Raw genomic sequence first — 16,574 nt, forward strand, 5'->3', positions numbered from 1 at the left:
TAAAGAAGCCAAGAGACAGAGGTCATTTTAGGAGGAAAAATCCTAAGTTCTCTTTCAGACCTGCTGAATTTGAGCTGCTGCTGAGATGTTTAGGTAGAGAAGTTGAGCAGCCAATTGGAAATGTGGACTTGGGCCTGATAGAGAAATTGGAGCTGCATCTGTACAATGGGAAGACAGAAGCAACTGAGATTGCTAAGGATGAGAGCTCAGGGGGAGGAGAGAAGAGAAGGGAGCCAAGAACAGGATATTGGAGATATTCAACTGAAGGGAACAAAGAAATCAAGAAGGTCACAGAATCAAAGCTTTAGGGCCAGAAAGGGCCATGGTGGTCACCTGGTCCAACACTCTCATTTCTCAGATAAGGAAGAGACAACAAAAGAGAGAGAGAAGTTGCAACCTGAGAGGTGGCAGGAGAACCAGGGGTATTGTGTCATTGATACCGAGGCAAGAGAGGGCACAAAGGAGGGAACCCAGCCCATTGAATCCCCCGGGGGTTATGGATCTGGGGAGTTTTCAGAGGGGCTTTTAAGTAGCTGCTGTGGTTCTCATGGCTGATCACAAAAAGGCTTCCTTTGGCTTATGAAAGTACCCCACATTCCAGGCATTTATATGATCTACTTACCTACAGATCACTAGGGTGCAATACAGTCACCACATAAAGATCTATAGATTTGCATCAGATTGACTTTATCAGTTTTATTTGATTGAAACACTAAACTCAGTCTATGCACACTCAGCCTTCATGGTTCATTGGCGACTTTGATATCTGCTCCTAATTTAAGAGTCTAAGAAATATGATGTAATTACCTTTCACTCTCTCTGCTTTTGGTGGCTTTTTTACCCTAGATCCCTAGTGCCCTGGTCTTCCTTCCCCACTCCCTAGATACCTCCCCAGTCTCCTTTTACCCCATCCTACCGTGCTCCTTATCTTTGCCTGCTCCATCAAAATGTTATTATTTGTGTCCCAACCCCTCAGGAAGGTGCTGATCCATGGTAACATGTTAACTCATTACACCAAAGTATATATGGGTATTTTAACAGTAATATTAGAGAGATAATGCCTTAACTCAAAGGATCTGGCCAAAAGGTTTGTTTGCATTTGGGACAGAATTTCAGAAAGTGTTCTAGGCTACTAAGAAAAACTTTTTAGTCAGGGGGCCTTTTCAAGGTCTCACAAAGCACCAGGTGTATCACGCCCAATCCCTACAAGCCTACTTTTAGAGTTTCATTCCTTTGGGTCATAAAGAATTTTTATTTTTGTCCCCTCCTTCCTATTTTAGCCACCCATCCCACATAGGCCCTTTTGATGACTACACTCCAACTTGGACTTTCAGAAGAGTCTAATCTGCCCACTTTTACTCTCTCTCTCTCTCTCTTCCTCCCTCTCCTTCCTCTCCCTCTCTCTGTCTCTGTCTCTGTCTGTCTTTCTGTCTCTCTCTGTCTTCCTCTCTCTCCTCCTCTCTGTCTCTCTCTCTGTCTCTGTCTCTGTCTCTCTCCCTGTCTCTGCCTCTCTCCATCTCTCTCCTTCTCTCTGTCTGTCTGTCTCTCTCTGTCTCTGTCTCTCTGTTTCTGTCTTTCTGTTTCTCCTTCTCTCCCTTGTCTCTCTCTGTTTCCCTTTCTCCCCATCCATCCCCCATCTCTGTCTCTTACTTTCTCTTCCTCCCTCCCTTACCTCCCTGTCTCTTTCTCTCTCTTACAATTCTGAAGTACCCAAATAGCCCTGCAAAGGTCTAACACTTTAAGCTGGTTTTGGTAGCACTTCAATAAGCACTGGTTAATCACCATACAGAATATGGCTCCAGAGGAATGGAACTGGAGCTAAGGGCCTGGATCTGATGGGAGGAGTTCCAGCAGAGGATAGAAGAGATGTCTGAAAGCAAGAGGTGGGAGGGAATCAAAGAAAGCTGTCACTGTCACAAATTCTCTCATCCTCTCACCCCCTCCCATTATTCCCTAGAGACTCTGTGTGTGTGTGTGTGTGTGTGTGTGTGTGTGTGTGTAAGTAAAGTAGCTTGGGAATGTGCTGGTTTGTGAAAGGGCCAGCAAGGACTGGATTTCCTCATCGGTGGAATGAGGGGCTGGGGTTCAATGACCTCTAAGAACCTACCTCTCATGAGAAGGGCTGCCCAGACTTAACTTCTCCTTCCTCAAATGGTGATGGTAGAAGACAACTGAAATGTAGGGGAAAAGTGCTTTGCACCTGGAAAGCACCCAAAATATTAGCAGTCAAAATCAAAGAGTTCCCTCCTCCTGTCTCTCACCGTCCATCCTGTCAACATTAATTCTAAATACGTCGTTTTGGATGCTGCCAAACTTAGAAGAATAGAGCAGACATCTGCCCAGGCAGGTTTCGTTATTGCTGTTTTTAATAAGCAGTGATGGCCTCCAATAGAAACCTCAAGGTTCAATCATTGAAGGGCTCACCCCCATACAAGCAGCTGGATTTCACAAGAAGATTGGAATAGCTGTTTCTCCCGAATGGGAAAAGTCCTACTGGTGCTGAAGAAGACAGATGGCTCTCTGTCTGACAAGTTCGTGATGTGGAGTTGAAACACCAGAACACCTAGACAAGATCCTATTGTCTTTGCAGATAAATCAATCCATCCATCAGCTGGCCCATCGATGAAGCAATGAATGAGTTTGCTAATGGATCCATTTGTTAATCAAAAGTAGTAGAAAAATCACTGGATTTGGAATCAGAATACCTGAGTTTGGATCTCAGTCGTGCCAATCTCTAGTGCTTTGATGTAGGCAAGTCACATCTGAACCTCTGTTTTCTCACCTATAATATGAAAAGTTTGGACTAAATAAACTCTAAATAAACTAAATAAACCAGGGATGTGAAGGCAAATATTTAACAATTAGCTCTCCAAACCCACTTCCCAAAACCAACAAAATAAAAAAATTACACACTTCTGTTTAATTTGAATTATTAACAGTTTCTCTATTGCTTTCTTAAGTCTAGATAATCAACCAAACAATAAAGCAAGCCTGATTTGTAGCATCTGCTGATTTCTGAGTTGTTAAATGCTCACACTGAAAATATAACCATTCAGAGAGTTGGAATGAGCTGGCTCCAGCACTCTCCTGCTTCCAGCCCTAAGAGTCTGAAAATCTATGAAGATGTTACCAATCTTCAACGGGGAACACAAAGAAGGATAAGATCTAGTCCTTTTCAAGGAACCTGCAAGTTTAGTCAGGTAGAGAAGACTCAGTTATTAGTAGGACATGAAGCACATGATTCATTGCCAGATGAGACCAGGATGTAATTAGGAATTCTGTCCATTGGGACAAAGGAAGATCTGGAACCTAGGAACACAAGCAGTGGTATACTGGAGCTAGCTCCTATTACGAGAGAGCCTATTGTTAAATTTTCATTGTGAGCTTTTATATCTTGGAAATCAGTAAGTGGTACAAATCAGGGCTTGGCTTATTAATTTTGTTGATTAGACTTAGGAAGGTGATGGAGACAATGTTAATAATGAAGGTGAAACTTAAAAGCGTCTTGAATCCTTTTTTTTCCTTTCAGAGAGCCCCTTGTTAAACATTTATCAGCACACCCCTGTAACAAGGTTTTATAGTGGATACACTACCCTGTGGGGAGGGGTGGGGTGGTATACATAGCCTCATGGCCAACATGAAGACTGTGCTGGGCATAGGGAAGGGCTGAGCCAGGGTGGAGTTCACCTGCTGTGGCTGTTGTGTAGAGATAGCTCACTCTGTATTCTTGCTAACTACCTGCTCAGCCTATTTGTTTATACTTCAGAAAGTATAAGTGTCATCAGTGCCCTCTGTATTTGGGCCATGGGGCAAAGTCTTGGTCTCCTACCCTGGGCATGGCTCCTAGCACAAACAATATCCAGAAGAGGAGGAGGGCATTGTGGGTAATGAATCAGAGGAAGTTTCACAGAAGAGGGAAGACTTGATTGATTTTGAAGAATAAACAAATACAGATATAGAGAAAGATACATCAGGCAGGAGAAATAGCATGAACAAAGAGGGAGGGATGAACAAAGGTGTTTTCAGTACACAACTGACTCTAGTGTCTTAGTCAAGTGGGGCAGTACGTGCAGGGGAGGAGGAGGCTGGGAAGGTAGGGTGGAATCAGACTGCAGAGGTCTTTAATGCCATTCTAAAGAGTTTGGATGCTGTGCTACAAGGCAGTGGGGAGCCTCTAATAATTTATGGAGGGAAACAGTTAAGGCTGAAGTGCTTACTCCATTCCTTCAGGGTTTATTTCCTTCTTTCAGACTCTTTGCCTTTGATCTTTCCTCCCTTCTTTGGTCCTTCCTACTCACTTCCGTTTTCCTCTTAGGATGCTGGGTGATCTTTGGCTCTATCTTGCTTGGAACCAGGCTCCATGTCATTTATTGGGCATCATTTCCATCCAAACTATGCTGCCTCCTAACCCTCTCTACCTCCCCTTTATTTGTTGACTTTCCCCATTAGAATGTAAGCTCTTTGAGGGCAGGGGCTGTCTTCTTTGTTTGTATTTGTATCCCTAAGACTTAGCATAGTGCCTGGCACCTAGTAATGTTACATAAGGCTTAATAAATATTCCATCTGTCTACCTACCTACCTACCTACCTACACTTACCTATCTACCTAATTACTCTATCTATTCATCTATGTACCTATTTACTTAACTTTATCTATGTATATAACTACTTTGACACTCTCTCTCTCTCTCTCTCTCTCTCTCTCTCTCTCTCTCTCCCCCTCATGTATATCTAAGTATCTCTCTGAAAGGGACTAGGCTGAGGTGCTTCTTTATATCTTACAGTGAAGGCCTTACTCAATAAATTAATTAACAAATCAATAAATTTTGTTAATAAATTAATTAACAAAACTGCATTGGAGAGGGTTAGCTTACTCAAGTGTGGGGAAACTGTTTTCAAGGACCTTGGAAACCACTTTATTTGCATGCCAATAGTGAAATACAAAAAGCAGCTAGGTGGCATAGTGGATAGAACTCTGAGCCTGGAGTCACGAAGACCTGAGTTCAGACACTTCCTAGCTGTGTAACCCTGGGCAAGTCACTTAACCCTGTTTGCCTCAGTTCCCTCATCTTTAAAATGAACTGGGTAAGGAAATGGTTAACCACTCCAGTTTCTTTGTAAAGAAAATACCAAATGGGGTCATGAAGACCTGGATATGACTGAAAAACAGCTGAACCAAAAAAAAAAAAAAAGGAAATACAAACTCTAATTGGTTATCTATTCATTAAAGCAGAACCTTGTAACAGTTGATTCTTTACCTGAAATCAATGCTGTACTTTTACGGGATAGTTTCTGACTCTGATTAAGTTGAAGCTGTTGGCCAGGTGCTCTACATTGGTCCTAATCATCTTTATCCTGTCCTTACTTCCTCAGGTGCCCCTTTTCAAAGGTCTCAGCATCCTCACGCTACCTCCTGCCGCCACTTCCACTTGGGTCCCCCCCAGCCACAGCAGCTCACTACGGACTTCCCCATCGCGCATCCTGTGCAGTCCCAGCCGGGCCTCAGTCCCCACATGGCCCCGGCCCACCAGCACAGCGGCACCCTCCACCAGCCCCTGACCCCGCTGCCCACCCTCCCGTTCCAGGACGTCACAGGTCCCTCCTTCCTACCTCAGGCCCTGCACCAGCAATACCTCCTCCAGCAGCAGCTCCTTGAGGCCCAACATCGCAGGCTGGTCTCACACCCCAGGTGAGTAACTGACATGAAGGCAGGCTGAAGGGCTCTGGGGAATGGGGAGACGCTTTCCTGTCTGAGTCTTGAAGCCATTCTCGTCTGGGAGGCTGTTCATTCCTTAGGAGCGGATGAGAAGTTTGGCCTTAGACTTGCTGGCCAAGTCTACAAGTTTTGTCAGAACACTCACTGTGTCAATCCCTATTGTTTATAGAGGGAGATTTGCCTCAATAAATGCAATGACTTCCTAATAGCTAGGGCTGCCAAATAAGAGAAGGCTCTTACGCATGGGATAGTGAAATCTCTGTCACAGGAGAGAGAGACAGAGAGAGGAGAGGACAGAGGGGGAGAGGCAGAGAGAGACAGAGAGAAGACAGCAGACAGGCAGAGACAGAGACAGAGAGAGGAGAGAGCAGAGAGGCAGAGACAGACAGACAGAGGAGAGAGCAGAGAGACAGACAGAGATAGAGACAGAGAGAGAAGAGAGACAGAGATAGAGAGCGAGAGAGACAGAGATAGAGGCAGAGACAGAGAGAGACAGACAGACAGAAGAGAGAGGAAAGAGAGAGAGAGAACAGAGCAGAGAGAGCAAAGAGTCAGACAGACAGACAAAGGAGATAGCAGAGACAGACAGAGGAGAGAGCAGAAAGAGAGAGACAGAGATAGAGACAGGGAGAGAAGAGAGAGGAGAGAGAGATAGAGAAACACAGAGACAGAGAGAGAAGAGAGAGCAGACAGAGAGAGAGAAGGAGGGAAGGATGGATGGATGGAGGGAGAGAGAGAGAGCAGAGACAGAGAAGGAGAGAGACAGAGAGAAGAGAGCAGAGACAGAGGGAGGGAGAGAGAAAAGACAAAACAGAGAGAGACAGAGGAGAGAGAGAGAGAGAGAGAGAGAGAGAGAGAGAGAGAGAGAGAGGGAGGGAGAGAGGGAGGGAGGGAGGGAGGGCAGAGAAAACTTCCTGGAGGAGCTGGTACTTTGAACGATAAGTGGGATTTGGACTGGTGGAGAAACGACGACAAACGTGGAGGTGGAAATCTACATGACTTACTATCAACAGAGTGAGAGGGAAAAGGACCTGACTAGATTGGACAGTCAGTATTGGGGAGAAACGGGAAATGAAGTAACCAGAGGCTGCAGGATACTGTGAAAAGAATGCTGCATTGAAAGTCAAGGAATTTGTGTTCAGATCTCAGCCCTGCAGCTGGTGTGACCTTGGACAAGTCACTTACCCTCTGTGGGCTTCAGTTCCTCATCTGTTATCATCCAACAAGCATTTATTAAACACCTACTATGTGCCAGGCATCTGTAAAACAAGGGGACTGGAAGAGACACCCTCTAAAGTCCCTTCTCGCTCTAAATCTTTTTGTTTCTTTAATTTGGTGCCTTTGGTTTTCATATCACATTCATTTCTGAATGTCTATATCCCTCCCTACTCCCTTACCCAGAGAACCTTCCCTTGTAACAAAGATTAAAAAAGAAATGAAGGGGAAAATAACAGTTTACCACAACCAAAAAACACACTGAGGGTGTCTGGTCAGCTCTAAATCGATGGTCCTAAACTGGAGAGGTAGAAGGTGCGCTAGATTACACCTGTGAGAAACATCTAAGTATTGAGCCAGGATCAGCCAGAGAATCCTTGAACTTCCTGAACTTGGGTGGGATCCCTCTGGTAAGGCTTCCTGGAGAAGAGACAAGGTCTTGGAAGGGATGGGCAAGGACCTGGCTTTGCACTAGGAGCCCTGATGTTGATTGCTGGAGAGAATAGCAGGGGTGGGTCCCAGCATGTGCAGCTTTGCCCTAAATCAAGTGCGTCTATGCCACAGGCGGACTCAGGAACGTGTGTCCGTTCACCCTCACCGGCTGCATCCAGGCTTTGACTTCAGCCATCAACTACAGACGCCTCAGCCCAGGTATTTGGCTGAGGGCACCGACTGGTGAGTCTCCTGGTCCTCCTGTGTCTACCTCCTCTCACTGTCTGGGGAGCACAGATGGGGTATGGGCAACTGGGAATATGCGAGTGAGTGGGGGAGGCGGGAGAAATTTCTTACCTGTACTGATTCCATCCTATTCCCCATTAATTTGAGCAGGAAAATAGGCCTACTTCCTCATCTATTTACCCACCCCAGATGCCCCTTCTGCCTCTGTCTAACTTTCCAAAGGCTAGACAGCAAAATAATAACTGCTTATTGATGTGACTGTTTACTGTCCGTTCTGTGTCTAGGTCTGTGCTAGGGACTGTGGGAGAACCTAGCAAAGGGGACCTGGACCTGGCTAGCTCCTACAGAACTTACAGTCCAGTGGTACTGGGGGCAGGAAATGCACAAATAACAAAAAAGACCACAGTATAAAAGATATCACAAGGTGACCCTGGGCAAGTCATTTAACATCTCCGAACCTCAGTTTCTTCTTCTGTCAAATTGGGATGATGATACAAATCCATATAGTTGCTGTGAGAGAAGACACTTCGGAAACTCTATGGAAATATGAATTATCATAATTTGTACATAAGAACAACAGTTCTTATGGAATAGTGGGAGGAGTCCCGGACTTGGAGTCTTCCTTTCAGTCTTATTCGGTTGAGGAATATATGACACTCTATCCAGGACTTGGTAGCGGTTATGACTGGCCACCAAGTTGGTTCTCCTTCCTTTCTCAAGGAACTTAGTACCTTGTTCACAGTCTCCTCTCGGCCCCTACTTCTGTCCTTATCACTATTCATGTTGGTGCTTCAAACATCCTGATCTCTCATTTCACCAATCCTCTCAACTCTCCTGACATTTACCTTTAGCCTACTCCATAACCACAGACAAGATCCTTCCATCACCTGTAAGTGTTCCCCTTCCAGGAACAAGCATTCTGAAATTCCTTTATCCTACCATAGTCTCTTGTTATTCTATTTTTCCTTAGGCTTTACTTCTCCCAAACCTATTCTTCATCCATACTGTGACCTCCAGCTCCATCTCTCAATGTTCTCCCAGCCCATCACATCTGGCCTTTCTTTCCTCCCTTCCCAATACCGACCCATCGGCCCATTCAGCCGTACACTGCTATTCTCTAATTTCTTGCTTCTTCTCCCTATCGCTGCTTATATCTTGTCAAACCCTAACCCAAGACTATTCATCTCCACCAAGCCTAGTTCTACTTGCAGTTTTGATTCATCCTTACTCCATTCTCTTATGGCAGATTGCTTTCACAATCATCCCCTCTCTCACTCTCTAATCTTTAATCTCTGCTTATCTACTGCCCTCTTCTCTGCTATGTGCAAATAAGGATGTCTCACCTATCCTCAAAAAACCTTAACTTGATCCTATATCTCTTCTCTCACAAACAAATCCCAAAATAAAAAATGCTTACCCTCCTCACCTCCATTTCCTCTCCTATTTACTTCTCACTCTTGCAATCTGGTTTCTAGCTTTTGCAACAATATTCAAATCAGCACTGCTGCTCTTAGAAAAGACACACCAATCCGTTGTCCTGTGGCTGGATTCACCATCCCAGTGACTTCTCAAGCCAAACTGCTCCTTTCTGGCCAACATCCCCTTATGTGTTGTTTTCCCTTATTAGAATGTAAACTCCTTGAGTTCAGAGACTATCTGTATTTGTGCATTTGTATTCCCATCACTTAGCACAGAGCCTGATACATTGTAAGTGCTTAATAAACACTTTTTTTCGTTCATTCATTCATTCATTCACTCACTCACAAATAATGAAACTAAAGCTACTCACTCCAAAGTTACCAATGATCTTTCTTTTAAAAACATTTATTGACGTCTTTTGCTTTTATATAACCTTTGTCTCCTAATATATTCCTCTCCCCTCATCTACCCAATGAGCCATCCTTTATAAGAAAGAATAAACAGAAAGAAAAAAAAGTTTAGTGACATTGACACAACAGAAGCTGACAATGTATTTGGTTTCCCACACCCATAGCTGGCAAACTCTTAAAAAGAAGAGAGGAACATTTTCTCATCTCTTTTGTGGGGCCAAATTTGGTCATTCTAATTATATGGTGTTCAGCTTCATTTTCTTCTTCTTTCCATCCCATTTTCGAGTCTCTGTGATCTCTTAGTTGCTCAGTCATATGGTCTTGTTTGTCTTCATCCTCTTGACCTCTCTGCAGCATGTGGTGCTATTGACAACCCGTCCTCAATGTTCTCTCCTCTCCTCTCATGGCTGTCCAGTGTCTTCTCAGTCTCCACCATCTGTTCAAGGCTCCATCCTGAGCCCTCTTCTTTTCTCTCTCTCTAACTCTGTCTTCATGATCTCATGAGCTTCCAAGGGTTCAGTGATTATCTCCATGCAAATAACTCCCAGGTTTATATATTGAGCCCTAGAGTCTTGCATCACCAACAGCTTCCCAGACATTTCCTAATATATATTCCACAGATCTCAAATTCAACATGTCAACAGTACTCATTATCTTTCCCTCTGAACCTGCCCCTCTTTCTAACTCTTCTGATTATGTAGAGAGCAACATCATCCTTCTGGTTGCCAGGTTTGAAATCTAGTCTTCCTCACCTCCCCTGTCCTAATCAATTACCAAGTCTTGTCCTTTCTACTGCCACAGCATCTCTTGTATCCATCCCTTTCTCTCAACTTACAGGGCTACCACACCACTCTAGTTCAGGATCTCAGCATCTCTTGCCTAGACTATGGCAATTTCTTCCTAACTGATTTTTTAGTGAGGGTTCTCTCTTCACAACAATCTATCTTTCATAAACTGCCAAAGCAATGTCCCTAAAGCTTAAGTCTGAGCATGTTAATCTTTTCATCTAAAAACTCCAGTGGCTTCCTGTTATCTCTAGGGTAAAATATAGATTCCTCTGTCATTCAAAGCCTTTCATGTTCTCACTCCAACCTTCCTTAATAGAATTATTCCACTTTACTCTCCTTCATGCATCTTGTAAGCAGCTAGGTGGTGCTATAATGCACAGAGCGCTGGGCCTGGAGTCAAGAAGACTCCTCTTCCTGAGTTCAAATCTGGCCTCAGGCACTTACTGGCTGGGTGACCCTGGACAAGTCCCTCAACCCTGTTGACCGTAGCTTTCTCCTCTGTGAAATGAGCAGGAGAAGTAAATGGCAAACTGCTCAGTATCTTCACCAGGAAAACCCCCAAAGGGATCACGGAGAGGCGGACATGACTGAAGAACAACCAAACAATAATATCAATGCATTCTATGTTCTAAGTCAAGTTATCCCAGCTGCCCTTCCTTATACATGACAATCAGTTGCCTGACTCTGTGCTTTTGCATAGGCTGAACCTCCTTCCTGGAATGCACTACCTCCTCATCATAGCCTCTTCAAATCTGTAGCTTTCTTTAAAATTCAGTTCAGGTGCCACCTCCTACATGAAGCCTTCCCTGATTCTTCCTGTTGCTTGCCTTACTCTCTCCCCTCATCCTTTACTTTGTATGCAGTTAGTAATAACTAATATGCAGGAGTGAGATGGAGCCAGTTCAGGCTTGAGAACCTATTGTTAAATTTTCAGTGTGAACAATTTACACCTCAGAAATTGGCAGTCTACAACACAGGGCTTTGGCGATTTTTTTCTTCCGATTGTCTAGATTTAGGTGAAGGAAAAAAAATGTTAATAATACAGTTTAAAAGTAATAGTGTATGAATACAGAGGTTGTTTATTTTAGAGCCCTGTTAATTGCTCGACAGATACTTGTTTATACGTATTCATGTTGTTTTCTTCAAAATAATATAAGTTCCTTGAGGGTAGGGAGCATGTCACTTTTGTCTTCTTTCTCTGGTGTCCAGCACAATCCCTGGCAAGAAAACACCTTATAAATACTTGATGATTCATGGATCTATTAAATCAGGAAGGTCTGTGTTCTAATGTTGCCTCTGAAACTGAATAATGTCTAGTATAGAGCCTGGCACATAGTGGGTACTCAATTAGTGTTTGTTGAATTGAATTTATAATTGTGAGACCTTGGACAAGTGACTCAACCGTTCTTAGCCTCAGTTTCCTCATCTGTGAAATGGGAATAGTAATTTCTGCAGTACCTACCTCAGAGGGATGTTGGGAGACCCAGATGGTATACTGTATGCGAAGCGCCATGCAAACCTTCGAGGGCTCTGTAAATGCCAGCTACCTGCTTAGCAGGTTGTTGTGAGGCAAGCATGAAGCTTTTAAGTGTTGTGTAAATATAACAATTATTATTGTCGTTATTATGATTATTAGCTATAGGATCTACAAGAAAGGAGAGGTCACTGTGGTCCGGGGATATTCAGTGGAAAAATTAGTATTGAAGATGGGCCTCAAAGGATAGATGGGATTTAAATAGACTCACAGTCCGGGTGAGGGCAAAGATTTGGAGAGAAGAATGCATGAGACATTTTCTGGAGACAGAAAGACCAGTCTGGCTGAAGTAAAGAGTTCATCTAGGTGGCTAGTGTGAAATGAGGCCAGAAAGAGAGATCGAGGCCAGACCTCGAGTGCCTCCAAAGCCAGGTTTTGTTCAATTTTATCCTGAATAGCTGCTGAAATTTCCAATAGCTTAGTTTATACAGAAGCCCTATCATTTCATGCCTTTGGAAATATAATCTCACCTCATTGATTTGGTCTAGTTTGTAAGAGAGGTCAGTCTAACTTGGAGACAAATCTGAATGAACAAATATTTAACCAAGACAACAGTTAGGTTATTATGTACTTACTTACTTGAACTGGCCTAACCAGGTGTTCTCAAGGAGGGGTCCTTTGTGGGTATCATTTAATAATACATAAGAACAACTTACATGTGAAATTTGAATTATTGGCATCTAAGTGGAATATTTACATTTATGGGAGACGGTGGTGTAGTAGAAAAAAAAACTGACCCCGGACTCAGAAGATCTGCTTTAAAGTCTTGCTTCTAACATCCTGGTTGGGAGGCTGAGCCTGAGCTGTCCAGGCACCTCAGACCATTTAAATTGCCCCAAATGCAGAGCTGTATTGGTAGGGGAGATTACTCACCAGTAGCTCCCCACACAGGTCTGGACCTAAAGGAAAATAGAATGTTGAAAACAGCTGATTCTCTTAAAGTAGATTAGACTCTAACTATCATATTTCCATTATTTATTAACCAAGCTAGTCCTTTTTTAATGTAGATAAAGAAAAGGTCAACTTCATCCCAACATTTTCCTAGTTAGTAATTGTCTGAATTAATGAGGCTTTACTACAGATTAAATCCTTTCCCTCTGAAACATAACTGTGAAATAATGCTGTTAAACTATGGGTCAGTGTTTTTCCTGCCCCCAGTGTACTTTAGTTAAAGGCATGGAAGATCTGGATTTGAATCCATATTCTGCCAGTTAGTACCTATGTCACCTGGGTGACCCTAGAAAAATTACTTAATCTTCTATAGGTCTCAATTTCCCATTCTTTAAAATGATGATCTTGTACCAGTGATTTCTATGGTTCTTCCAACTCTTAAGTCCTATGACCTAAATGTAAAGTTCTATTAGCCTAAATGTTTGGGCAGTTAGTTGACTTAATGGATAGAGCTCTGTGCCTGGCGTCAGGAAGACTCATCTTCCTGAGTTCAAATCTGACCTCAGACACTTACTAGCTATGTGACCCTGGGCAAGTCACTTAACCCTGTTTGCCTCAGTATCCTCATCTGTAAAATGAGCTAGGGAAGGAAATGGAAAACCATCCCAGTATCTCTGACAAGAAAACCCCAAATGGGGTCATAAAGAGTAGATATGACTGAACAACACCAACAACATGACCTAAATGTAAAGATTGTAGCCCAGAGACCTGACCAGCGCCTCTCAGCACAGATCTTGAGGGAGACCTCCTTGTTCTGCATTTTCTTTCCTGTATTTGCTCCCTACTGTTTTGCTTCTTTTGCCAAGGCTGGTCCCAATTTTCAGTCAGCTTCAGAAGTTTCCAGAAGAAGAGAACAGCCATCCCTCCTCCTGAGTAATTATCTCTGCGCCAGAAAGTTCTAGCTCGGTGGTGATGAGGGGGTTTTGTAATAATGATAAAGCTAACTACGTTACACGGCCCTCTTCTTCCTTCTGAGAAATTTCTTCTGCCAGGAGACCTTGAATCAGCTAATTGGATTAGAGAAGGAGATGCCACTGGAGGGGCCCTTCTCCCCCTTCCACAAGGAGCCCCTGGGACAGAAGAAGGCAGGAGGAAGGGGAAGGATGTGTCAGGAGATTTGGATTATTTCTCAGGAGGGATCTGAGGTGTGTGGCCTTCAGAGACCAAATGGAGAGCTCAGAATCTTGCCTGTTGCCAGCCCCTAGTGGCTGGAGCCATGGCCACTGAGTTAGCGTCTGAGGCTGGCTAGTTTTTCTTCCTTATTTGGTGAAAGCTTATATTATTCCTAGAGCTTCTCAGGGACTCTCGGGGTGTAGACTGGGGCCTTAGGGTTTAGGGGTGAGCACTGGTAACAAAAAGTCTGGAAGAGTTTCCAGATAGGTTTCTCTTCCTCTCCCAAACAAATCCTTGACACCTTGGTTAATATCTAGGCCCACTCAGATTGAGAGACAGGTAGATTTAGGGAAAAGGCATTTAGGAAACTCATTTTGTAGTTACAGGAGCTAGGATCAAATCCCATCCCTGGTATGGGTCACTTCACCTCCTTGGGCCCCAGGGACTTCGTCCAAGAAGAGGCGGTGGAACTAGGTAGCCTCTGAAGTTCTTTCTTCCTCCAGATTTATGATCACAGACACCTAACACTATTCTAGTCCTGTTCCCAAACTAATCATCCCAGAACAGTAGAAAGAGTCAGGGGCTCGGGTATGGAGTCTCAACTTTGCTTTTTTATAACAACCTGTGTGACCTACAGCAAGTCACTTTACCTCTGGGACTCAGTTTCCCCATATGTAATTTGAAGGGGTTGGCTTAAATGATCTTTAAGCTCCCTTCTAATTGTATGTTAAAGAATTCTAAGGGCTGAGCTGAATTCTGAAATGATCAGTTGATAATGAGTAATTAGAAGCTCAGCACACTTGGGGGCACATTGATACCCCTCAAGGTAACACCAGGGAGGATAATCACTCTCCCCCAGCCAATCTCTTGGAGACAGAATCATGGGCTGGGGGGACCATGGGACTGACCCAGGGGAGCCATTCCAAGGTCAATATAGCTGTTAGCAAGCGAACAGTGCCTGTTCTAAGTGTCACGGACATGCCCTGGCACCTAATTATAGGCCAACTGATTTGTGATATTTAAATGACAAGATCTGATGGAGTGCAATTGAATCCTTGCAGTAATGAGCTGCATGATAACCATGTTCTTCTGTAGTGATGAGAAGAATGACAAAGTAAGTTCTAATAAACGGGGCTGGCTCTGGGGAAAAAAACTGGGAAGCTTTGGGCATCCGGTGCCCTCATGTCCTTCCCCATCAGACCACGTGCCTTTAGGACAGGTTCTACTAGGCAGTGATTCAGTTCTCACTCTACTCACTTTAGGTGTAGTGGCTAGAACATGGGACTACAGGGCAGGAAAACCCAGCTTTGAATTCCCCCTGGGACACTCACTGTGTGACTCTGAGCCACTCAATTTCTCTGGGCCTCAGTCTCCTCATTAAAATGCAGAGATTGGACTCCAGGATCTCCAATTTCCCTTCTGTCTCTAACTTTTATAATCCTATGATACTCTATTCCCTGGTGAGAAGAGAAGGTATGTGCTTGTGTGTGTGTGTGTGTGTGTGTGTGTATGCATGTGTGTTGGGGGAAAGCGTGTGTATCACAAGGTTAAGGCAATCAGGGATTTGACCAGGGATAGAGGCAGCATGGTCCAGGGGAAGGAGCATTTAGAGTCAGAGGACCTGAGTTCAAATCCCAGTTCTACCATTTACTATCTGGTTGACTTTAAGTTATTTATGTGTGGACCTCAGTTTTCTCATCTGTAAAATGAGGAGGATTGGACCAGATGATCTCTACGTTCCCTTTCAGATCTAAATCTGTGACCTGTGATCCTATAATTTGGGTAGGGTGCTCTTTGTGACCCCAATTTTGGGGGTTTTCTCTGCACAGATGCTGAAATGGTTTGCCATTTCTTTCTCCAGCTCATTTTTACAGATGAGGATACTGAGGCAAACAGGGTTAAGTGACTTGCCCAGGGTCACACAACTAGGAAATGTCTGAGGCCAGATTTGAACTCAGGAAGATGAGTCTTCCTAATTCCAAGCCCAGTGCTCTACGAAATACACCACCTCAGTGTCTGGGTAGAGGGTGGGCAAGGCTGAATTTAGAGGGTTGGAGAGGCTCTTGGAATTCTTCAGAAACAATAGAGATGAGCACCTAGTTAGCAAGAATACTTAGTGAAAGAGGGAAGTTACCATCTCTCAGCTAGAGTCACTTCCTCCTTTGCCTTGTCAGGCTTGGGGCAGGACTCAAACCATTTTCTCAGGCTCTCTCTGCCCCCTCATGGGTGGGGTCCCTTTTCCACCTCAACTGAGGGCATGCTTCATGCTGGTTTCCTTCATTAGAATAGGAGTTTGCGATCTCTCTCTCCTTTTGCCCTTCCTTCATTCCTTCCTTCTTTCCTTCCTTCCTTCCTTCCTTCCTTCCTTCCTTCCTTCCTTCCTTCCTTCCTTCCTTCCTTGTCTTCTTGTACAAAATGACTAATATGGAAATGTTTTACATGATTGCACATATATAATCTATTTGGGATTGCTTATTGTCTCAGGGAGGGGAGAGAAGGAGAGAGGGATAGAATTTGGAACTCAAAACTTAAAAAATACTCCAAATGTTAAAAATTGTTTTTAGCATGTAATTGGGAGGGAAAATAGAATATTATTAAATGTTATTGCTGTATATAATATTATGAAAAACAACAACAAAGAATAGAAGTTCCTTGAGAGCAGGGCGGGTCCTTCTTTTGTTTTGACATCTTCAGTACCTAGCCCGGTGGCTGGTGCAGAGTTGGTCCTTACTATACATGCGTTGAGCGTCT

The 16,574-nt window shown here is 43.9% G+C and overlaps 1 protein-coding gene across 2 annotated transcripts in view; it reads left to right on the forward strand.

Moving 5' to 3' along the window:
* Positions 1-16,574, forward strand: part of RNF165 (ring finger protein 165) — a 164,899-nt gene that overhangs the window by 133,448 nt on the left and 14,877 nt on the right. The window contains exons 2-3 of one of the 2 annotated variants that reach the window (XM_036741787.1): positions 5,373-5,688; positions 7,495-7,605. In XM_036741787.1, coding sequence (XP_036597682.1) covers positions 5,373-5,688; positions 7,495-7,605 — 427 coding nt within the window. Of the gene's footprint in view, positions 1-5,372; positions 5,689-7,494; positions 7,606-16,574 lie in introns of those variants that run through there. The other variant, XM_036741788.1, reaches the window with a different exon arrangement.

Source organism: Trichosurus vulpecula, chromosome 1 (genome assembly GCF_011100635.1).
Source record: "Trichosurus vulpecula isolate mTriVul1 chromosome 1, mTriVul1.pri, whole genome shotgun sequence".
NCBI classification, from domain to species: domain Eukaryota; kingdom Metazoa; phylum Chordata; class Mammalia; order Diprotodontia; family Phalangeridae; genus Trichosurus; species Trichosurus vulpecula.